The following is a 23,286-nucleotide window of genomic DNA, read 5'->3' on the forward strand; positions in this document are numbered from 1 at the left end:
AACATTTTAGTTTTCATGTTTGAGCATTTTTGAAATTCACACACAATTTGAGATTGAATTCAACTGGAATTTGAAATGGAATATTGATTAAAGTGGCTAAGCACTTTTATAGCAAAATGATTAGCTTGATCTCTGGGATTATTGTAGCATCATTACACCGGGGTGTTACAACTCTCCTCCTCTAAAAGAAATTCTCGTCCCGAGAATTAAGAGGTAGAAGGGAACAGGTCGGGGTACTCAGCACGGAGGTTATCCTCGCGTTCCCAAGTGGCTTCATCTTTAGAATGATTTGACCATTGCACCTTGAGGAACTTGGTAACCTTCTGGCGTGTTCGACATTCAGCTTCTTCAAGAATGCAGATCGGATGCTCTTTATCTGTGAGATCATCTTGCACTTCAATCAGTTCTGGATCCACTTCATGTTCTGGATCCTTGAAGCATCAACGAAGTTGCGACACGTGGAAGACATCAAGGACGTGAGAGAACTGAGGTGGCAACTCCAGTTGATAAGCCACCAGTCCACGATGGGCGAGGATGCGGAAGGGACCAATGTAGCGCGGAGCTAGCTTGCCCTTGACTCCGAACCGATGAGTGCCTCTCAAAGGAGTGACACGCAGATAAGCTTGTTCACCAGGTTGATAAGTTGAATCCCAGTGTTTCCGGTCATAGTTGCTCTTCTGGCGGGACTGGGCTACCTTGAGATTATCCCGGACAATGCGAACCTGCTCTTCAGCTTGTTGAATAATGTCTGGACCAATGAGCGCCCGCTCCCCAGTTTCTGACCAATTCAGAGGGGTTCGGCACTTACGTCCATAAAGCACTTCGAAGGGTGCCATCTTCAAGCTGGCTTGATAACTGTTGTTATAAGAGAACTCCGCATAAGGGAGAGATTCTTCCCACTTCTTGCCAAAAGAAATAACACAAGCTCGAAGCATGTCTTCAAGAATTTGATTGACTCGCTCGACTTGGCCTTGGGATTGGGGATGATAAGCAGTGCTCCAGGTAATATGAGTTCCCATTGCCTCTTGGAAAGTATCCCAGAACTTTGAAGTGAATATACTGCCACGATCTGAACTGATCTCCTTCGGAATGCCATGGAGTGACACAATTCGGGAGATATACAAGTTTGCTAATTGACTAGCAGTGATAGTCTCCTTGGCTGGCAGAAAGTGAGCAACCTTCGAGAATTGGTCGATGACGACAAAGATAGCATCGTCACCTCTATGAGACTTGGGAAGGCCAGTGACGAAGTCCATCTGAATCTTATCCCACTTCCAATCAGGAATTGGAAGCGGTTGTAGAAGTCCAGCCGGCTTCTGATGTTCTGCTTTGACGCGACGACAAAGGTCACATTCTTCGATATATCGAGCAATATCTTGCTTCATCTTGGACCACCAATACTTCTGACGAATGTCTAAGTACATCTTGGTACTTCTCGGATGAATAGAGAGAGGGGTGTCATGCGCTTCTTTCATCACCTTCTCTGTCATAAGCTCGAATCGGGGTACCACAATGCGATCTCTGAAGTATAAGGTTCCATCTTCACCAAGTGAAAAATCTCTGGATTTCTCTAAGGCAAGATCCTTTTTCATCAGATCAACATGAGCATCTTTGGCTTGAGCAGACTTAATTGCTTTTAGAAGAGTTAGTTCCAGGACAAGCTTATTCAGAGAACCATGTGGAACTAGTTGAAGGTTTAGCTTGCATAGCTCTTCATAAAGGCAGGGTTGAGCTTTTTACACCATGTGATTATTGCAATAAGACTTACGGCTCAGGGCATCGGCCATTACATTAGCCTTACCAGGGGTATAGGATATACCGAAGTTGTAGTCAGCAATAGCTTCCATCCATCGCTGCTGACGGAGGTTCAGATCTAGCCGAGTAAACAGGTACTTCAGACTCTGATGATCGGTGAAAATCTCGCAACGATTACCGAGAAGGTACTGTCGCCATAGCTTCAATGCATAGATAACCGCAGCAAGCTCAAGGTCATGAACTGGGTAGTTCTCTTCATAAGGACGCACTTGACGAGAGGCATAAGCAATCACTCTGCGCTCTTGCATTAGGACACAGCCTAATCCTTGATGTGAAGCATCGCAATAGATGACGAAGTCCTTGCGAGAATCAGGGGGAGCAAGCACTGGGGCAGATGTCAGCTTGTCTTTGAGTGCTTGGAAACTTTCTTGACACTTTTCAGTCCAATCAAACTTAACGCCTTTGTGTAGCAGATTGGTTAGTGGCTTGGCGATCTTGGAGAAGTTCTCAACAAAGCGACGACAATAGCTGGCTAGTCCGAGAAAGCTTCTGACTTGCTTGACAGTCTTTGGAGGGGTCCAGTCAAGAATAGCCTGAACGCGCTCTGGGTTGACGGCAATACCATCCTTGGAGATGACATGCCCAAGGTAGGTTACTTCAGGAAGCCAGAATTCGCACTTGGAATACTTGGCATAAAGTTGATGCTCTCAAAGCTTTTCCAGAACAAGTCAAAGATGTTCAGCATGTTCTTCTTTATTCTTAGAATATACCAGGATATCATCCAGATAGACTACGACGAACTTGTCGAGGTAATCCATGAATATGTAGTTCATCAGACGGGAGAATGTGGCTGGAGAATTGGTCAAGCCAAAAGACATGACGGTGTACTCGTAAGAACCATAACGAGTGACGAATGCGGTCTTTGGAATATCCTCTTCACGAACACGGATCTGGTGGTAACCCAACCTCAAGTCGAGTTTAGAGAATATTGATGAACCAGCAAGTTGATCATACAAATCATTGATCCGAGGAAGGGGATATTTGTTCTGAATTGTAGCTTGGTTGATAGGACGATAGTCTTGAACCAAACGGTTCGTTCCATCGTTCTTCTTTACAAAGAGAGAAGGTGATCCCCAAGCTGAGGAACTTGGACGAATGAATCCACTGCGAAGAGATTTATCGATTTCCTCCTTAAGTTCAAGGAGCTCATGAGGCGGCATCTTGTAGGGTCGTTTGGCAATAGGAACAATGCCTGGTTTCAAATCGATGACGAACTCGACAGCCCGGGGAGGGGGTATTCCTGGAAGTTCTTCTGGGAAGACATCGAGGAAGTCATGAACAACTGGAATCTTTTCAATTCCCTCAAGAGGTGCTGCGTTCAACGCATTCAAAGCATAAACTCGTGCTTCAGCGTTTTGAACAATCTGAGCATGGTAGCTTACTATGTCATCGGAAGGATGTAGGAGATGAACAACTTTGGTGGCACAAACAATAGAGGCAGTATGTGCTTTCAACCATTCCATTCCCAGAATGAGGTCAATGTTGGAAGACTCTAGAATAATGGGAGAAACATGAAATTCGAACCCTTCAATTTCAATGGGGACGTTGCGACCAATCATGGTAGTTCGACACTGACCCGCAGGGGTGCGTACCACTATCGGAGTGTTCATGGGCTCGCATCGGATGTCGTGTGCATATGCAAAAAGTTTCAACATGAATGAATGTGATGCTCCTGAATCGAATAAAACAGAAGCCGTCACTGAATTTACGAGAAGAGTACCCATCACAGTGGCGGGCTGGTCTTGATCTTCATTCAGATCAACATGATTAGCCTGACCACGACCATAAGGTCTGGCATTGTTGTTATGGGGCTGATTGTTATGGCCAGTTGAAGGCAAAGCCAACCGGTTCCTTTTCTGATTGCATTCTTTGACAAGGTGACCTGGATGGCCACATCTGAAGCACAGACCATCATTGGGATTGGTAGCAGGAGCTTGGGGTGGTACAGCTCGAAGAGACTGCCTCTGCGGTGGAGGAGGCAGACGAGGTGCAGCATAGGTCTGTCTTGGTGCAGGTGCAGCTGGACGATACATGTTGTGGGGAATCCATATCCGACGCTTCTGCGCTGACGGGCCCGAAGATGAGCCAGCGTCACGGCTGCGCCTAAGGGATCCCTGGTGTTCCTGAAGACCAGTCTCAACCTGAATAGCCTTGTTCACCAAGGTGGCAAAGTCGGCAAAGTCGTGAATGAGCAGTGCTAGCTTGATATCAGGGTGAAGTCCATCATGAAACTTCTCTTGCTTACGAGCATCAGTTGAAATGTCTTCTTCAGCATAACGTGCCAAGTCCAGAAATTCCCGCTAATAAGCATCTACAGTCTTGTTGCCTTGGGCGAGGTTGCGGAAATCTCGCTTCTTCCTGTCCATGATTCCCTAAGGAATGAAGCGGGCACGGAAAGCAGCTTGGAAATCCGGCCAAGTGATGACCGTTCTAGCAAGCAGGGTACGCCTGTGGCTGTCCCACCATTGAGCAGCGGGACCCTTCAGAAAGAAAGATGCAAAGGTGACATAGCTAGCAGGAGCCACACTAGCAGACTCCATTTCATATGTGATGTCGCGGAGCCAGTCATCAGCATCAAGGGGTTGAGTTGAGCTGTGGTAAATAGTTGGGTTGAGGCGCATGAAGTCCTGCAGAGTTAGTGGGGTTGGCTGTTGATTCATGTTCGGACGAGGAAACTGAGCCATCATTCCTTCCTTGAACTGGCAGTTTAGCTCAAATTGTTGCATCATTCTAGCAAAGAATTCGGGCGGTGGTGGATCGTTGGCACCACGGCCACGAACAGCGGGCCTAACCATCCTGCTAACATGTAATAGGGGGTAGTTCAACATTGAGCATTTGCAAAGACAAGGATCATTCATGATGAAACATGCATAACGAAAGAGGTACGATGGATACTTCATAGTCAACACGACAGTGTGTGTACTATTCAGAATACTAATCTAAGAACTATGGCTTATCCAACTTTGGGGTGAATGTGGTCACAGGATCCTAATGTTAGAATTAGTAAATTCATTTAACCCGAATGGAAGAGAATTCAGAATCCTAGAGTAAAGATCGAGGAGTAAAAGATCCTAATACCACCCATATGGTGACGTGGGCCCGTAAGACACACATCCATGTTAGTAAAAGTTTTTAATTGACTAGACTCAACTACGGCCACGGAGTTGGAAAGGGGGCTACCTACAGGCAGTCGGCTCTGATACCAACTTGTGACACCCTCAATTCAATCATACACTAATCATACACACAAATGTGTACGATCAAGATCAAGGACTCACGGGAAGATATCACAACACAACTCTAGACACAAATTAAAATAATACAAGCTTTATATTACAAGCCAGGGGCCTCGAGGGCTCGAATACATAAGCTCAAAAACACAAGAGTCAGCGGAAGCAACAATATCTGAGTACAGACATAAGTTAAACAAGTTTGCCTTAAGAAGGCTAGCACAAAAGCAACATTGTTCGAAAAGGCAAGGCCTCTTGCCTGGGAGCCTCCTAACTACTCCAAGTCGTCAGCGACCGTCATGTAGTAGTAGGCACACTCGGGGTAGCAGTAGTCATCAGTGGTGTCATCTAGCTCCTGGGATCCGTCATCTGGTCGCAACAGTTGGGTATGGGGGAAAAGAGGTAGCAAAGCAACCGTGAGTACTCATCCAAAGTACTCGCAAGACTAACATCAGATCTAAACTAAGTATGCATGTGTATCAAAGGAAATGGGCTATATCTGTGGAGTAAACCGCAGAATGCCATAAGGGAAGGGGAAAGCCTAATACTATCGAAGACTAGCATCTTCAACATCTTCAGCGGTCTTGCAGCATTAGAAGAGTGCAGACTAGCATAAAGTAAAGTAGTAGTAGTGTTATCAACCTCAGCCAGAGATCCTTTCTCGACTCCCTGCGAGAAAGCAATCCTAGAGCCATACTATCCAGTTCTCATCTCAATTTATAATCTCAGTTATCCAGTTCTAGTTGTATCGATCGGGATACAACTCCAAGTGTCCGTTACTGTAGGACAGGCTATCGATAGATGTTTTCTTCCCTACAGGGGTGCACCAACTTACCGAACCATGCTCAATTAACACCGGCCGGACACACTTTCCTGGGTCATGCTCGGCCTCGGCCAAACAATACGCCGCAACCCGACCTAGGCTTAATAGAGAGGTCAAGCATGCCAGACTAAAGCTATGCCCCCAGGGGTATTGGGCCATCGCTCTGGGAACTCCTGCACGTTGCGTGGGCGGCCGGTGAGCAGACCTAGCTACCTCCTTAAAAAGGCAGGAGCTTACCAGTCCAACCCGGCGCGCGCCGCTCAATCGCATGACGTCTATTAAGCTTCGGCTGATGCATATGACGCAGAACGCCCATACTATGCTCGCGTGATGGTTAGTGCTATCAGGCCAGAGGCCCCTCGGATCAAATATCCAAACCATAGTGGATTAGGAGCACGCGGTAACGAGCAGAGACTCACGATGGATATGACCCCATTGCCCTGTCTCGAGTACTTGCGGCAAGGGCTAAGAATGCCCGGCCACGCCTCGTAAGTACCTCGCGGGCACCTTCCAGGTCAACCCGACTCCACGTCACTCGCAAATAAGCTCGTGCGGGTAGCCCTTAGGGCTGACCCGTCTTTAGTAACATGGTTCACTGTAAAGTCATAGTAACCATAGTAACTGTGTGTCTAACACCAAGGGGAAAACCCGAGGAATCACCCCCGGTGAATTCCACTCGATGTTATCATCAAGGTGAATGTAACAGGATCCACCCTCGAGGTTCACACTTGAGGGGTTGCACGACAGAGCCGTAGTGGAAGTGGTTAAGGAGGAAATCACCCTCGATGACCTCGACCGTATAGCTACACTACAGAGATCTCATCAGGAGTGATGTAAGAGGTACCACCCTCGGCACTCGATGGTAACTCTGCAGAGTCATACAACTAGGGGGGTGATGTGCGGTGTCGGGGCCTGGACGTCGATCACGTTGATCGAGTCATCAAACATAAAGCGGGGCAACTGGGACAAGGTGGGGGCCACTGATGAATCTCTAACCAACCTATACTAAGCAGTTTAGAATAAGCAGGTATGGTATGAAAGCAAGTAACAAAAACAAGCTATGCATCAGAGTAGGATCATACATAAAGCAGTAGCAGTTCTAATGCAAGCATGAGAGGGAAAGAAATGGGCGATACCGGAATGCTCAAGGGGGGTTTGCTTTCCTGGAAGCTCTGCTGAAAAAGAAGAAGTGTCGTCATCGACATAGTGGATCACAGGGGCATCAGCAGCGGTCTCGGGGTCTACCGGAGGGAAGAGGGGGAAGAAACAGTAAATACAGAGCAAACAGATGCATCACTAAGCATTACATGATGACAGGCAGAGCTAGGGTTGTCCTAACGTAGTACTACACGTTGCAGACGGAGGGAATAAACATCCGAGGATGAATCCCCGGTGTTAGACGAATTCCGGACAGATGAAAGAGAGGGTACGGTTCCATGTTCAGCATGCTAGGGGCATGTGACAGGTGAATGGACCGCACATTTGGATTCGTTGGATTTTTCTGAGCAACTTTCATGTAGAAAACATTTTCATCGGAGTTACGGTTTAATTACTATGATTTTTGCAAGTTTAAAACATATTCTGGAATTAAATAAATTAACAGAAAAGGAATTACGATGTCAGCAGAGTGTCAGCATGACATCAGCAGGTCAACAGACCCGCTAACTGGTCAAACTGACCAGTGGGTCCTACATGTCATAGACAGAGGGCTAACAGTGGGTTATTTTAATTAAACATGGTTAATTAGAAGCTGGGCCCCACGCGTCAGTGACTATTTAGCTAAATTAATTTGTTTTAATTATTAAAACATTCTAATTAGAGGATTAAGTAGTGGGGCCTGCATGTCAGTGGCTGGGGCCTACCCAGTCAGCACAGTTGACCAGGTCAACCGGTCAACTGGGGCCAGGGGGCCCTCGGGCAGTGACCCAGAGGCAGGCCCTGCCGATGCCAGGTCAGCGCCCGCGCCGGAGCAACACCGGTGAGGCCATCCGCGGCGGCCGAATGCCGGAGACGGCCGGGATTCGCCCATAGGGGGCCAACACGGGCACGGGCGGGCGTGTTTGAATGACGAGAGCCCGCCGCATCACGTGGTGAGGCCGACCGGAGCTGGAGCTGCCGGAAACGGCCCCGGTGACAAGTGGAGGCGGTGGCGCGTATGGGTGGATGAAGGAGACGGCGAAACAGCGCGCTACGGAGCGAGTGGAAAGGCTGGGGAGGACCCCCGTGGTGCGGCGCGTCCAACGGGCTTGAGCCCGTGACCAAATGGTCACCGGAGCCTCGCCGGCGGCGAGCTCCGCGGTGATGCGTCCGGGCGCTCATCGGGGACGGCGCTAGGAGGCACGGGAGGGGGCGTGCCCGTTGGATCGGGCGTTCGACGCCGCGTCCATCTATGGTGGCGGCATGGCCCGTATCGGGCTAGAACGACGACCACGAGAGGCGTGGCAGACGCCGGCATTCTTCCGCGGTCGGAAACAAGGCTAGAGGGCGCGGGGAGGCTTGGTCGCGAGCTTGTTGAGCTCCAGGGAGCACCAGGAGCTCGATGCCGTGCCCAGGCGGGCGCGGCATGGGCTATGGCCACGGCAACGAGGTGATCCGTGGCGACAAGCTCAAGGTAACGGCGACGAGGTAGCTACGACACGCGAAGAGGCTAACGGAGGGGAGAAGGAGACGGAGAAGCTCACCGAGCGGCACACAGAGGCCGGTGATAGGCTTAGTAGCAGTAGGGGGTCGCCAGAGAGGAGGAAGATGGCGGTGACCGTGGCGGATGGAGGTTGAAGACGGGACGATGGCGACGCTGATGGGGCTTCCCCGCCTCGTTCCGGTGAGGTAGTCGACAAAGGCGTCAACGACGCGCCTCCTGGACCTTCTGGCGAGGCGCTGGGTGGGCGGTGGCCGCGGCTATGGCACAGCCATGGCGATGGAGGCGCTCGGTTGAGGAGGGGAGGGGATCTGGAGAGCGAGGGAGAGAGCAACGAGGGAGAGAGGGGGCAAGTGGGGAGGGAGCCCGAGGCGTCAGGTCTGCCCTTATCCCCTCGCTGGCGACATGGCAGCGCGGGGCGGTCCGGTGGAGACGCGAGCACGCGGTCGCTCGCACAGTGGGGAGGGGGAAGACGACAGGGGGGAGTGGGCCAGCTCGGGTGGGTTAGGTGGGCCGGCCCAGGTGGGTTCGGTCCAGGAGGGGGTTCCTCTTTCCTCTCCCCTTTCTATTTTTTTATTTTTCCGTTTTAAAGCTTTTCTGTTTTAGCTATTTTAGGCCACATAGGCATTTTGCAAAAATGTTGGCTCACCACCAATATTACCAGGAGAATATTTTACACATGATGAACATTTTAGTTTTCATGTTTGAGCATTTTTGAAATTCACACACAATTTGAGATTGAATTCAACTGGAATTTGAAATGTAATATTGATTAAAGTGGCTAAGCACTATTATAGCAAAATGATTAGCTTGATCTCTGGGATTACTGTAGCATCATTACACCGGGCTGTTACAGTGGACTCCTCCTATACGACTATACGAACGAGAGAGACTTCGCGAGGGGGATTCCTCGCTTCGTTGAGTGGCGGCTGCTTCCCGGGGGCCATGAGGGGCCTCACGACAACCCCTGTCTAGTGGTCCAAGCCCCTAAGGGCCTCAGGGGCGAGGCACCCCTGGTGACGACCGATGGGTGCGCTGAACCATCTGCTGCGGGCCACCCTGCCCCCGCGCCTCTAGATGATGGTGGTGGTCCCCTGCCTGAGGACACAGCCATGGTCGCGAGCTCGCGGGGAGGCCAAGTGCCCCTCACGGCGCCAACCCCTAGGGCTCGCGTCCCTTCGAGGCAGAGGCGGCCCGAGTGCAGTGCCGACTTGCCCCCGCGGACCTTGAAGAGAAGGAAGTAGGTCGCCACTGACGAGTAAGCCTTCCTCTTTCCTTGACCTCTGCTCATCAAGTCCTCCCGAGCCCTTATTTCTCAGGTCTCCGTCAGGCGAAGGGGCAAGGGTGCATCGAAGTGCCCAGCGGTCCCATGCCCCACGAGCCTGGTGGCCGAGCTTACGCACATCGGAGAAGTCACACTCCTCCTGAGGTGACTCCTGGCAGTCCGTGATCTCGGGGCCCCGACGTCCTCCGACAGGGGCGGCACCGGGCTTAAATGGGTGTTGTCGCCATTTGTCCAGCTATCCCCTAGCGGCACTTGGTTCTGCCACGAGCTGATCAGCGTCCTGACATCCGGCTCGCGTAGGGCCATGCTTCAAGACAGGGGAGTGGGCGCCAGGCCGGCTGGCCCCGGATTCCCGCCCACCACTGCCGGACCTTCCGGAGCCCCTGGCACGGCCGGGGGCGTGGAATAGGGTCCTAGCCGAGTGTTGGAGCTCGTGCGCGGCCACGGAGCTATCTGACATGGCCTTCTTCAGGACATGAGGGGCGTGCTAGACCGGCTCGAGGAAGAGCCTGGCGACGTCGACTCGCACCTCGAGGCAAAGCATCAACGCCTAGAGCGCGGGTGGCACCGACTCGAGGTAGCTGTTAACTTCAGCCGTCTCCAGCACGAAGCTGCTCACTCAAAGGATGAAGAGTCCTTCGCTGCAGCCAAAGAAACTTGCGACCGCGCTTTCGAAGGGGCTGAGGCTGCGGACCGGCGGCGCGAGGCCGTCGAAAAGCGTGAGGAGGAGCTTCTGGCCTCTGCCGTAGCCCTAGAGCGGCTAGCCCGGGAGCACAAAATCATTGCAACCACTCCCATGGAAGGGTTTTCAAACCACGAAGTTTGGTTCCGTGCCCTAGGAGAGGCTTTGGAGGTGGTGGCGTCAGAGTAGGACCAGGAGCACAGTCTACTAGAGGTGGTGGTGCGCCAAGTGATGACCGCAGAGGCCGCCCTAACCTCTCGGGAGGTGAAGGATCAGGCTGAGATGGATGAGGGGATCGCGGGGGCCCGCCGAACCCTCACCAAGGATTATCACAAGAAACTGAAGCTTCAGGAGACCCGCTTCTGCACCTGGCACGGCGAACTGAAGGCTAAGATCGAAGGCCTGAAGAAGCAGATGGCCAGGGCGGACAAGCGCTAGAAGGCTGCCCTCGACACCCAAGCCGCAGCCGATACCGAGCTGGCGTCCCACTATCAGCATGTGGGGGATGTCGCTTCCCTGGTGGAACGGGCAACAGATGAGGCAAATCGGGCTTGGGGTCTACAACACATGCGATTCGTGATGTTTCAAGACCTCGAGCGCCGGGCTAATTCTGCCCTACACTCCATCTACAAGGAGAGCGTTTGCAGCCTGCTCGTGGCCGGCGACGCCGGTTACCTCGCCTTATTTACCAGGGCCCTGGAGCGGCTTGAAGGGAGCACAGAGAAAGTGCGCAAACTCGTTGATGAGGAAAGCCGTGACCTCCTCACGCGGGCGTCGACGCGTGTTTTCATCCATCTTCTTCGCTCTGACTCTGACTTCGACTTTGAGGCCGTGATCGACCCCGTCCCCAGGATAATTCGCGACGCACTAGGGGAGTGGGTGGAGGACCACATAGATGACCTGATCGTACGGTTCACCTCCGACAGCCCCGAGGATCAGCATGAAGCCGAGGAACATGGGGCCGCCTTCAGCGATGATGATTATGCCTCTCCTTCGGACGCTGTCCTTCTGTTTTCCTGCTGACATTTTGAACGTAACCCCGCGGGGATGTAAAGGCACTTGGAGGAAACTCCCTCAAGATGTATGAAGTCACATTGTACTCCCTTAGGCCGCCTTCCCTTTGCTTATTCTGCACCAACAGCTCCTGAGCAAGGGTCGATCATCACTGGTATGCTGGGTCGCGATGCCCAATCAAGGCCAGTAGATGGGTGCTCCTGAGGTCAGGGTAATACGCGCCTATTGGCTCGCTTGAGAGCGTCGCGTGAGGACTCAGGCACCAAAGTCTTAGTGAAGTGCGCGTAGAGGCAGGCCCGCGGTTGATGCGGCCGTCCTCGGGCTGACCTAAACAGAGACACCAGCCCAGGACCCGCTCGCAGGATGATCGAGAGGCGAGCGTCAGGAAGGCGTTGCTGCTCTTATGAAAATTCAACGAACACAAAGACCGCAAGAAAAACCTCAACCCCTTTTCTAAAATGTACGCAAGAACTCCAAGCATTATTCAAGGAAATCGCAAATGGTTTACACAAAGCAAAGGAAACTGCCGCGTCCGGCACCTAGACTAGTCTTCCCACCAGCGTGGAGCATGAGGCCTCCACTTGGGCGTGTGCATAGTCGATGTTCGACCATTTCGCTAGCGGTGAGCATGGGGCCGTGGGGCGGCGCACCGGGAGCTCCGGGGCGTGTACAACCCCACTCATTATTACGTGAGAGTGTCACGGGTAGAACTTGTGGAGGTGCTGGATGTTCCAAACGTTCTGCATGGGCGACCCTGAATGGGCCCTCCCACATGGGCGAGAACTTTTGAAGGCCCCATCTAGGGAGGACCCACCTCAGGACAAGGTCTCGCACTTCGAGGGTCGAGGAGCGGGTGTCACGACTATGGTAACACCGCAAGGCCCGCTGCTACCTCGCGGCGTGGAAGGAGGCTTGGCATCGGGCTCCCTCGCCGAGCACGAGGTTGCTCCCCCATGCGGCATCCTGGCGCGCCTCATCAAATGCCAAGACCCGCGGGGATCCATACTTGATCTCAAGTGGAAGGACCGCTTTGGCCTCATAGATGAGGAAGAATAGGGTCTGGCCAGTGGTTTAGTCAGGATGCTACGGATGGACCACAACACAGACTGTAGCTCGTCCAACCAACCCCTGCCACGGGCCTCAAGCCTCCTCTTGAATCTTCTAGTCTTGAGGCCCCTGAGGACCTCCGCATTGGTGTGCTCGGCTTGGCCGTTACTTCGTGGGTGCGCCGCCGGAGCATAGTATATCTGCATTACAAGATTAGCACAATATGACCGAAAGAGGTTGCTTGTAAACTAGGAACCGTAGTTGGTGATGATGCGGTTAGGGACGCCAAACTGGCTCGCGAGGCCCTTGACGGACTTGACCTCCGAGCCCGCTGGGATGGTGCGTACGGGTTCCACCTCCGCCCACTTGGTGAATTTATTGACAGCTACATAGAGGTAACGGTAGCTGCTGGCCACCTGAGGAAAAGGCCCCAGTATGTCTATCCCCTAGACCACAAAGGGCGATGGGGGGCGGGATCGTCTGGAGCCCCTATGCTGGTTGGTGAACTTGCTTGGCATGGAACTGGCAGGCCTCACAGGACCGAACCAATTCGGCGGCTGCGTGCAGTGCCGTGGGCCAGTAGAACCCGCTGTGGGACATCTTGCCCACGAGAGCGCGCGACGAAGAGTGGTGCCCGCAATCCCCCCATGGATATCCACCAGCATCTCACATCCTTGATCTTCTGAAATGCACCTTAGCGAGACATCGTCAGGGCACCTGCGGTACTTCTTGCCATCCTACAAGCAGTAGCGTGGCCTGATGGGCCACGCTCCGCGTCCTCCTCCTTCTTAGGCAGGGTGCCGTGGAGTAGGAATGCCTCGAAATCCTGGGTCCAACGGCCCTCCTGAGGCATCAGTGCCAGGAGTAGACGAGCTCCTGAAGTCGGGCCACAGGCTCGGGCGCCTAGGGGTGGCGCGAGAGGAAAACTCCTCCTAAGGCAGCATAGTTCCTGATGTCGGGGGCGCGGCTGACGGCCTAAAGAGCCTTTCTTCAAAAGTCATTGGGGCTTTGGGGCCCACGGCATGACGCCCTCTTGGCGATATCGTCTGCTTCCTTGGTCACGCCCCTCGGGACGCGCCACAATTCCAAGGCCGAGAATTGCATTTCGATTTTACATACCTCCTCTAGGTATGCTGCCATGTGCTCGTCCTTTGGCTTATACTCCTTGTTGGAGAAGTTGACGAGGATCCGTTTGGAGTGGCGACTGTTGGATTTGGGGCTCCGCAGACCCAAGAAAGGTTCGAACTCTAGGGCGTGTGCGAAGAACTCGATCTGTCCAGCCGACCATCTCGTGACCCCACGGCCTAGCTCGATGAACAAGGAAGACGATGAACATGTCAGTTTACCCAGGTTCAGGCCACCTCGCGGTGTAAAACCCTACTCCTACTTTGTGGTGGATTAGCCTCACGAGGGGCTGAGGATGAACTAGTACAAGGGATGAACAACCTCGCGAGGTCTGCTCTGGTGAGGCAATGAGTCGACTCCTTCTATGGTGGTGGCTAACCTATATTTATAGTGGCCTTGGTCCTCTTCCCCCAAAACATAGGCTGGAAAGGATTCCACAACGGCCAATTTGAAACGGGACAAGCAGTACATCTTATCCTGACGAAAGGTGGTCTTCGCCTGCAAAGCTTCTGGTCGTGACGCTGTGGTGGGCTCGATGATGACATCCGTCCTGCCATCCTGGCGGTCTTGGTCTTGTTGCACAGGAATGGAAACCTTTGCCAGATTCCTCGGGAACTCATGCCTGCTCTTGCCTCCTTAGCTCCAAAGAGGAAACTGCCCCTTGTGCGCCCGCTGGTGCCCTCCTGGCCTCGGTCGTCATGGCTTGCATCATCCCAACCTCAGGAGGTTGGGTACCTGCATAGGAATCTCCGCTCCTCGGGAGGTAGCCTGGGGAGGCCGCTCCCTCCGGAGGTCTTGATGTCGTCCACCTTGCGAGGCCTGGCCCCTCGCGAGGGTCTTGTCTTGGCGATCTCGTATGGGCCATACCAGGCCATTAGTGGAGCCATGCCGTGGGCCGCGAGGAGGCAAGTATGGGTACCCTGGTTCCCAGAACACCGACAGTAGCCCCGGAGCCCAAGGCGTGCTCGGACTTGGCTTCGAGGCGAAGCCAAAGGGCAAGGGCGAAGCGCCGCAGGCCCCAATCACCTGCAGGCCGAGCCGACGTGTGGCGCTTGACGGGACGTGGGCGTCTCAGCTTCCCCACACCACCTCGACAACTGCCCAGGTTGACTAAAGACTGGCGCCCGCTACGGGGCCATCATTGCTTTCTCTACGCCTCGCTCTAGACCACCTTTCCTCCAGCCGAGAGCATCTCCAGATCCAGCCTCATTCTTCCTATCACAACCCTAGAATTTGTTTGCAGTTAGTTGCATCTGCATCCATGCATCATGTTTGATTTTTGTTAAACTTTCAATGGGGATCCTCAAACCCTAGCACCAAATTAATTCATTTTCAATGAATCCAAAGTGCCCTTCAAAAATGTTCATGATTTATGAGAAGTGATGAAAAGCTTCTCCATAAATATTACACATTTTTCTATGGTATTTGTGGACCTTGAGTTAACTTCTAATGTATTTGAATTGGGGTTATAAATTCCTATAGATATTTTTATAACTGCAATAATCCTGAAAAAATAATGTGGGGTTTTGGATTAGTTCATCTTACTCCCACAAATATTTTCAGAAGTTTATAAAATGGTTTGACTATTCAAATCAAAACAAACAAAAGGAAAATAGAAAAACAGAAAGAAAAGGGAAAAACCCTAACTGGGCCAACTTACCTAGCCGGCCTGACACTGTGCAGCCCAACTGCCAGTTGCCGTCCTCCTCACGCCATGAGGACAGGCGCATGCTCGGCGCGCCCAGCCACACGCAGCGACCACCTCCTCCCTCCCTGCCTGCCCCCTCCCTGACGCGACTGGACGACGCCACATGACCCCCAGATCCGTCTGGCTCTCCCTCTCTATCCCTCAAGCTCTTCCCCTCCTCTGGCACCCTCTCCCCTCTTCCCCGAGATGCCCAGGAGCGCACCACCCATCGTCGTTGCGCCCACCGGCCACCCCACGCCTCGCCGACGCAACCAGCAGCTCCGCCACTTCGTCCTCGACCCCCTCACTGGGCCACGCCCTGCCGGAAGCCGCCGAACATCCTCACCGAGCTTGTCTTCAACCTCCCGACGACGAGATCGCTTTCGCCGCCCCACTAGCTTCGACATCTCCCCGGCCCCACCGTCTACACCGGCCGACTCACCGTGAGCCACTGACCCTTTCCCCTCTGTCTTTTCCTTTGCATGCGCCCCGTAGCCGCTGCCCCGCGAGCACTCGAAGCCGTCATCCGCCATAGCTGGCGAGCTCCGTGCCCTCGAGCCCCTCCGCTCTGCATAGTTGCTCCGGCGTGCTCCTGCTGCCCATTAGGTGCAGCCTAGCACCTCCGCTCGCTCGCCCTCGAGTTGCAGCACCGCTCCCGCGCATGTCGTGCTCCGGCTGCCGCTTTCGTCTTTGTCATCGCCGTTGTAGCCCACCTCGGCACCACCCACGACCATCACCCGATGCGCCTCGTCGCGCCGTAGCCGAAGAGCCCAACACCGCCCCCTCCCGTTGCCGGAATCACCGGAATGAGCGACACCGCCGTGTCTGTTTGCCACCGGCGGTTAGCCGCCGACGTGGCCACATAGTCAGGGCTAATCACCCGCTAATTAGCCCCCTGACTCACTTACATATGGGCCCCTGTCACACCCTGATTTTCATGCCACAACACTTAAGCTAATAAATCATGATAAAATGTGGTTTGACAAAAACTTCTGAGTGTTTTGGACCTTCCCTTGATTGGATTTTGTTTGTTGTGTGCAAGTGCTCTAAAAATCAAATAAATCCTCCAACTCTTATACTCCTTCTCCTTGATCCAAAACCTTGCCCAATGATCATGCCATGTGTGTAGGACATAAAAACAATTTCTTGCAAAAATATTTTGGCCAAAAAGAATTTTATAAATTAGGTTTTCCAAAAACCCCTGAATTGAGACTTGAACTACAAGTACTTCATTAAGGGTGTGAAAAATCTTTCAAAAAGTATATTTGAAACCTATTAGGTATAGGGCTCCCATAAACCTCAAAAATACAATTTGAAAAGTTATTTTCCTATTTTATTTAAAGGCTTTTTCTTAAGGCCAGAAATGGTCTTTAATAGGTTAAAATTATTTTAATGTTTCAAAAATATTTGAGAAAATTTAGGGAAACTCAGTGGACATATATTTTCCATATATATATGAGTTTAAACACATGGTCATGTTCAAAATATTGGACAAAACCTCCCAAAACCATTTCTGCCCATTTCAAGGATTTGAAATATTTCTATAGGAAATATTCCCCAACAATTCCAAGAAAATTCTAGCATGTCACATATGACATGTTTGATGATCTTGACAAGTTTCATGTCATGGAGAATAGTATAACCCCATGAAACCCTCTCAAAACCACTTCTGTCCTTTTTCAAGTTTGAACATTTTTGCACTGTCAAACATGTCCAAATGCTCTCAAACTTGGTGCACATGCTCAAATGGTGTAATAATGCATCTAGACCAAATGGCACAAGTTGGAGAGAATGTTATCTTGATCAAAGTACCCCAAAACCCTTTCTGTCCAGAACCAAATTTGAGCAACTCTACATTGCCAAGTGTGTCCTTTTGATCTGAATTTTTGTGTACATGTTCAAATCCTCAAATGATGACACTACACCAAGTGGTGCATCAAGGAGAATAGATTTGCATGACTAAATCTTGGTAAAGCCATTTCTGTTGATTTCTAGGGTTTACCAAATTTACATTGGCAACTTTGCCCAAATGAGCTCAAACTTTATGAAACACCCTATTTCTATTGTCCATTTTGTCCTATTAAGTCTCATGCCAAATGGAGTTCATTTGCTTACCCAAACAAACATCAAACACCTTCTGCTACCTTACCAAAAATTCCATTTTGACCTCTTCCACTAATCTCCATGGGCTCAACTTTGTACCACAGCTGATCCTAGCCCCCTTATACCTCCAGTAACAAGGGCAAGTCCTCAGATCAATTATTGGGGGGATAAAACCCCACTTCCTCTCTGTGGACAACCATTTTCTCTCTCTCCCACAACCTCTCTCCTCTCCTACTGGCTCCAGGGCATCCAATGCCTCTCCACACTTCTTTACTACCCCCTAGCACTACCAGACATTAGTGGCCGCGCCCACTTTGCCAAAACAATGGCCATGCCGGCCAAAGACGCGCTCTGGAGCGCACTATAGTGCGCCCTAGCACTGTAGCCGCTCTCTGCCCGAGCCACCGGACCACCTAGGGCCTCCCCCTCGTGTCCCCCTAGGTCGCCTCGACGTCCAATACACGGCACACTGTCGGCCCCCTTCTTCCTCTCTCTCTCTCTCTCCTGCCCCTGCTCACACGCGCACCATGGCCGCCCGAGAGCTCCAATGCGCATGCTCACACGCGCGCTGCCCTGACGCTCCCCCGCTCCTTCTCTCCCTTCCCCTGGACGTAGACCACGCCCAGGAAGACCCCCGACTCGAAGCCAAGCACTCCCGTGGCCTCCAGCGATGGCTACGACCTCGCCAGCGCATAGCCCCGCTGTGCACCTCGCCCCCTCCTATTTGAGGCCACCCCCGAGCCCCCTCTCTACTCCTTTGGCTCTCTCTCCCTCCCGCGCACTCCCTGGGCCAACCCACTCCACTCCTCGAGCCCTCCATCGCTCCCCATGGCCGGAGCGGAGCAGCCAAACTCCGCCTAAGTTCGCGCCCACCTCTCCTCCTCCTTCCCTCTGGACCGCACTAGAGCACCACCACCATCACCGCGAGCCCCTCCCGTGCTTCTCCCTCTCCTCCCCGTGGCTGTTCCATGGAGTTCCATCAGCACCGTCAGCCTCGTCCGTCGTGGTCGACGCCCTGGTCGACCCGGTGCCCTTGGGCGACCGTGCCACCCACGGTTGGACGCGTCTGGGTCCCCTGAGCACGCCGGTGGGCGGAGCATCGCCAGAGATGCCCTACAGCGCTGGCAAGACGCCGTCGACACCGCCCCTGCCTCTGCTCTGTCAAGCGGGAGGTTGGGGATGAACCCGATAGGCGGGGCCCATCTGTAAGCCACCGGGCAGCCGGCCCCGCGCATAAGTGGAGGCAACTTCTCCTGTGCGCACCTCCCCGCAGCGAAGACGCCTCCCCTTAATACGCCTTCGACGTAGGCAGCCAGCGCGCCCGAGCCACTGGGCCGGCCCAGTGTGCAGCGGTGCTATATTGCGCTCAGCACGCGCTTTAGGTATAACCTAAATCTTTTTCTTTTCCTTTTTCTTTTTTAGTAAATTTCCAAAATCCATAAACAATTCAAATTAACTCCAAACTTGATGATTCAAATTTCCAGTAGTTACTAAAACCATGCCCTATCACATGGTGCTATTTGCACATTTTTCCAGAACCCTTCCCTTCACACATATTTAATAAATCCTATTTTCTTCTGTCCGTGCTGAACTTTAGAAAATCACAGTGGGCGCATTATTTATCCAAATGCAATGATTCTAACTCCTAGATACTTATAAGTTCAAAACTTAGTTTCTGAACATTTTCCCCAATACTTTACATGCGACATGTAGTATTGGTCCATTTCTCGATATATTGCCAACTTTGCAAATTCATAGGAAAATGATTTGAACTCCAAATCCAGTAAAACCAACTCCTATATGCTTCTAAAACCATTCCTTGATAAATGGGTGCCTTCGATCCTTTTGAAAAAACTAATTTTCCTGTACACTTCTTACAAATCTATTACTCCCTTGATTCCATCATATTGAAATGTTTAGAGATATCCATTGATCAAATCCCAGTGAAACCACCTTGGTCATTCCTAATATGACTAAGGGTATCCTAGAAAAGGCCAACTCACTTTTTAGAGCACTTTTATTTCATGCCTTGTTGTGTTGCTTATTATGGTTGCTTTCAACGATAGTTGACGAAGTAGACGAAATGCTTGGAGTTGGACTAGAGATATTTCAAGACCTCGAAGACTTTGTTAAAACAGGCAAGCAGCCCTTTGACCATGATGAACCATTTTACATCATGATGGCATTTTCGTTGTTTCACTGAGTGCATGATATACCTTGAATGGCAACCTTGCTAGGCTTGCCTCCGTTGCATACTCCATTGATACTTGCATTGTTCATGACTCTACCCTTGCTTAGAGTTGTGTTGGTGGGTTGTAGAAATATGCTATAGTAAATGGCTACGCAAAGTGGGTCAGGCTTATGCATGGAAAAAAACAAGTGTGGTTTGACATACTTGCAAAAAAGCCCAGTGGGTGCCACTAATGCCCCTGGGAGATGATGATGAACTAGGTCACTACTTGGTGGAGAGGTAGTGTACCGAGGCTCGATAAAAGTGTTGTTTACAGAGACCGATTAGATTTAAGATTTGTCGACTGTCCCAACCTTACATGCGCAACCACTCTACCCTTGTATGGGAAAGGGCATTATTGATTACCTAGGCCGATACTAGCTTGGAGCCCGCATTACTAGTGACGGGGGAGAGTTGCTGCTCTCTCTCGGGACGGGGTCGTGCCAGGTAGGGCGGCCAAGAACATTTTTATGGGGCACCGGACACACCGTTGGTACCCCGTGCCAGTGGTATGTGATGAATATGGGAGCGAGGCTCCACAATTTTAAGTTGTGAAATGTTGGGCACGGGGGTTACTACCAATCGAGTGGACTCCATGTTAGTGTCGTCTAGGGAAAGATAGTGATCGGGTGCTTACCCCGGGTACTTGAGGTACCGCGGGTCGTGGATGACACGGAAGTTCCCCGGATCTTGTGGGTAAAGTGTGCAACCTCTGCAGAGTGTAAAACTATTCGAATAGCCATGTCCACGGTCAAGGACAGTTGGGTGGTGCTGCTTAGACTACGTCCATATGTTTCTGACAAACAACATGGTTTGGTAAAAATATTGACGTGATTCGTGAGGAAGTCACGATGAGCTTGAGCATGAGTTGTTCGTAACTCTCTCTCGATGTTGATGTCTGTAACCTCCTGATACTTGTTGAAGACGCATTCATATTCTTGATAAATGTTGATCATACTTGCATGAGAAAAACTAGCTTTCCGCAATAATGCCAAAATTACCAGTAGTGCCTTGCATAATTATTCTGCTATCACCCTTGGGTTGCTTGCGAGTACATTCAAAGTACTCATTGTCTTGCCACTGGTTATTTTATTGGCCAGGCATGAAAGAACAGGATATGATGAAGAATACTTCGGTGACGAACATGCGAGATAGGACGCTTCCCAGTCAGAATGCCTGTAGTGTTAAGGAAGATGGCATGGGTCCAAGTTGTTATTGAAGATTTCCGCTGCGATGATACACTCAAGACTTGACCATAATGGTCCTACTTGTGTAAAACGGTATGTATGGATGTAAGACTCTTGTTATTTAGCTTCTGTGTGTTCAGTGAGCATTGATCTCTGGGATCACTGTAAACGTGCATTCGGTGATCACGACTTATGAGTCGGTGTCCCCACAGAGCTAGTATTAGAGCCATCCTGACTGTAGGAAGCCTTAGTTAGCATGGTCGTTAGATAGGGTAAAATTATTTCTAAAACTATTACTAGTTTTCAAAACTATCTATACTTCTCTTCCCTTCTCAGTTTTTCAAAAACTAAGGTATACTTTCCCCATCGATCTCTTCCCTTCAAAACTATTGCAAATGGTCGCTAGCACCCTCAAGCCCCCGACCACAGGATTCCTTGTAATTCTCGTGGATAGCCTAGAAGGAGTACACCTTGCCAAATACTCACCCACCTCTTCTGAACCCAAGATCCGCGACACCACAACAAGACGATGCCAACAGAAGATACGCCTTTGAAGAATGAGGACATGAAGACCCAGAGGATGGTGACACCTTTGAATTTGCCCCAGGATGATGCAACCTTGTCCTATGACGATCAGGGTGTAAGATATGCAAGACCATGATAGACATCGCTAATAGAGCAATCATGTCCTTACCGTTGTTGTGTCGGCAACCACCGGTGGATGAGAACCTCGCCATTTGGCCCGCCTCACTATAGTGAGTAGGAAAACGGTTCTCTTCAACCCCCGCTCTTGGTGTCGATGTTTTCATCAACGTAACCGACATGTTGGACCTCTACTATGCCTTGTTAATATCATTGCATAAGGGATTACCTACCTGGTACCGTCGACGCCTTAGAAGGCAAAAGGGGTCATCATGATTAAGAAGACAATAGAAGACCGAGTCAATGCCTGCTACGAGGAGCCACCTTCACCCCATCACTTCAAAAGGCGAGAAGTTGTTGAAGACTCTTCAGGCTCAACCCAGATCGTTTCATCGAACAACTACAAGAGACGTAGCAACACCCGAGGAAAACTCAGAAGACTACATGAGGCACAAGGCACGACTACTGAGTCTGAGAACCCCTAGGGTAGGATGAGTCGTGTACCCCCCTATGCGCAGTCGAGTCCGTATGATGGTTCAAATAGAACCATGATTGTGTGTTGCTTGTTTTTATTTGATTGTTTTTTGATATCAGCCACCCTTTTTCCCTAGGCAACTAGTATGCGGCTATATCACCTACCTTATTTTGTTGTTTGTGTTTGTCCCTTTTTGACACTTGTTTGTTTGCACCTGCACTATAGAACCCCCTTTAGGCATCCCCCTTTATGCTACTTATCCCTCTCATCTCTCTCCTCAACTGAAGACCAGCAAGACAAGATGCACCAAGGAGTCTACTTCGGCGACCAACTAGCACTGAAGAACTTTTCTACAGCCTCCTCGACCAAGTAAAACCCCGTAGAGTCATGTTTAACCCCCCAGACTAGAAACCCATTCTTAGACCCTTCGAGACTTCACGAGATACCCCAGCTCGAGTCCTTAACCATGTGCTTAACCCATAGAATTGCAAGAGAACCAGTTAAGCCTCCGTAACCTTGCTTATCACTGGGCTCATTGTGGAACTAGTGGACGTAGTGAACAAGCACATTGTCACCCTAATATAGCACAAGAAATGACGATGCCATAAGGAAGACCAATTTGAGGATATAGGAATAGAGGACAAATGACTTCATGAGTTTGTATCAGTGACCCTGAGGAATTATCTGAGACTTTGGTAAATCATGAGTGATGATTGGATTTTGCCTATACGAGATGATGCTTTCAATGGTATAAGGTTATTTGTTGGAAGGACTAGATAGACTATTGGCATCTCAGAAACCGTGCTTAAGGATAAGATAATAAAATGTTCACTCGCACACTAGAATCCTTGAAACCCTTAAGCCCTACTAAGCCACAACATGGTCGGATCCTGACCTTGGGCTTTGGCTCTAGATCAATAAGACCTTGGCCAATGCTCAATCGTGACCATCACCAATGCCTCAGCCCACTTCATGTACCACATAGACTTCATGGAGTGCTTGGACAAGTTAGTTGTCATCTTTCTTTGATGACATACTTGTCTACCCGAAGACGGAAGAAGAACCGTTCAGTTGGTTAGGGAACATCTGAAGACCGCCATGTCAAGGAGGAAGAACTATACCAACCACCATCGCCAAGAAATAAACGTCCACGTTGAAGACCAGGTGTATCTGCAAGCCACTTCTCTCAATGGGACCAAGAATTTCCATGTCAAAGGGAAGCTCACACCAAGATTTATCGGCCCTCTCCAAGATCACTGTAGGACGAAGAATAGACGGCTGCCAGCTAGAGTTATCACCTGAG

At 50.9% G+C, this 23,286-nt stretch overlaps 1 protein-coding gene and 1 pseudogene across 1 annotated transcript; one reads left to right on the top strand and one right to left on the bottom strand.

Moving 5' to 3' along the window:
- Positions 1 to 206: 206 nt before the first annotated feature.
- On the bottom strand, positions 207 to 3,811 carry LOC147959621 (uncharacterized). Its single transcript, XM_087532778.1, has 3 exons — positions 3,661 to 3,811; positions 516 to 778; positions 207 to 431 (listed from the first exon to the last, which is right to left on the bottom strand). The coding sequence occupies exons 1-3, from the start codon at positions 3,809 to 3,811 to the stop codon at positions 207 to 209; spliced, it is 639 nt and encodes a 212-aa protein (XP_087388904.1).
- A 6,731-nt stretch (positions 3,812 to 10,542) lies between these two features.
- On the top strand, positions 10,543 to 11,496 carry LOC147959622 (uncharacterized; annotated as a pseudogene).
- Positions 11,497 to 23,286: the final 11,790 nt, after the last annotated feature.

Source organism: Triticum urartu, chromosome 7A (assembly GCF_056163025.1).
Source record: "Triticum urartu cultivar PI428250 chromosome 7A, HENAU_Tu73, whole genome shotgun sequence".
Classification (NCBI taxonomy): Eukaryota; Viridiplantae; Streptophyta; class Magnoliopsida; order Poales; family Poaceae; genus Triticum; species Triticum urartu.

Excerpts from the sequence above, each read along its gene's own strand:
- LOC147959621 (XM_087532778.1), bottom strand. The coding sequence starts at position 3,811 with ATGCTGCACCTCGTCTGCCTCCTCCACCGCAGAGGCAGTCTCTTCGAG. Across the intron at positions 779-3,660 it reads TGCAATCAGAAAAGGAACCG|AAACTGGGGAGCGGGCGCTC; the intron begins GTTGGCTTTGCC and ends TGAATTGGTCAG. Across the intron at positions 432-515 it reads TCCTCGCCCATCGTGGACTG|GATCCAGAACATGAAGTGGA; the intron begins GTGGCTTATCAA and ends TGATGCTTCAAG.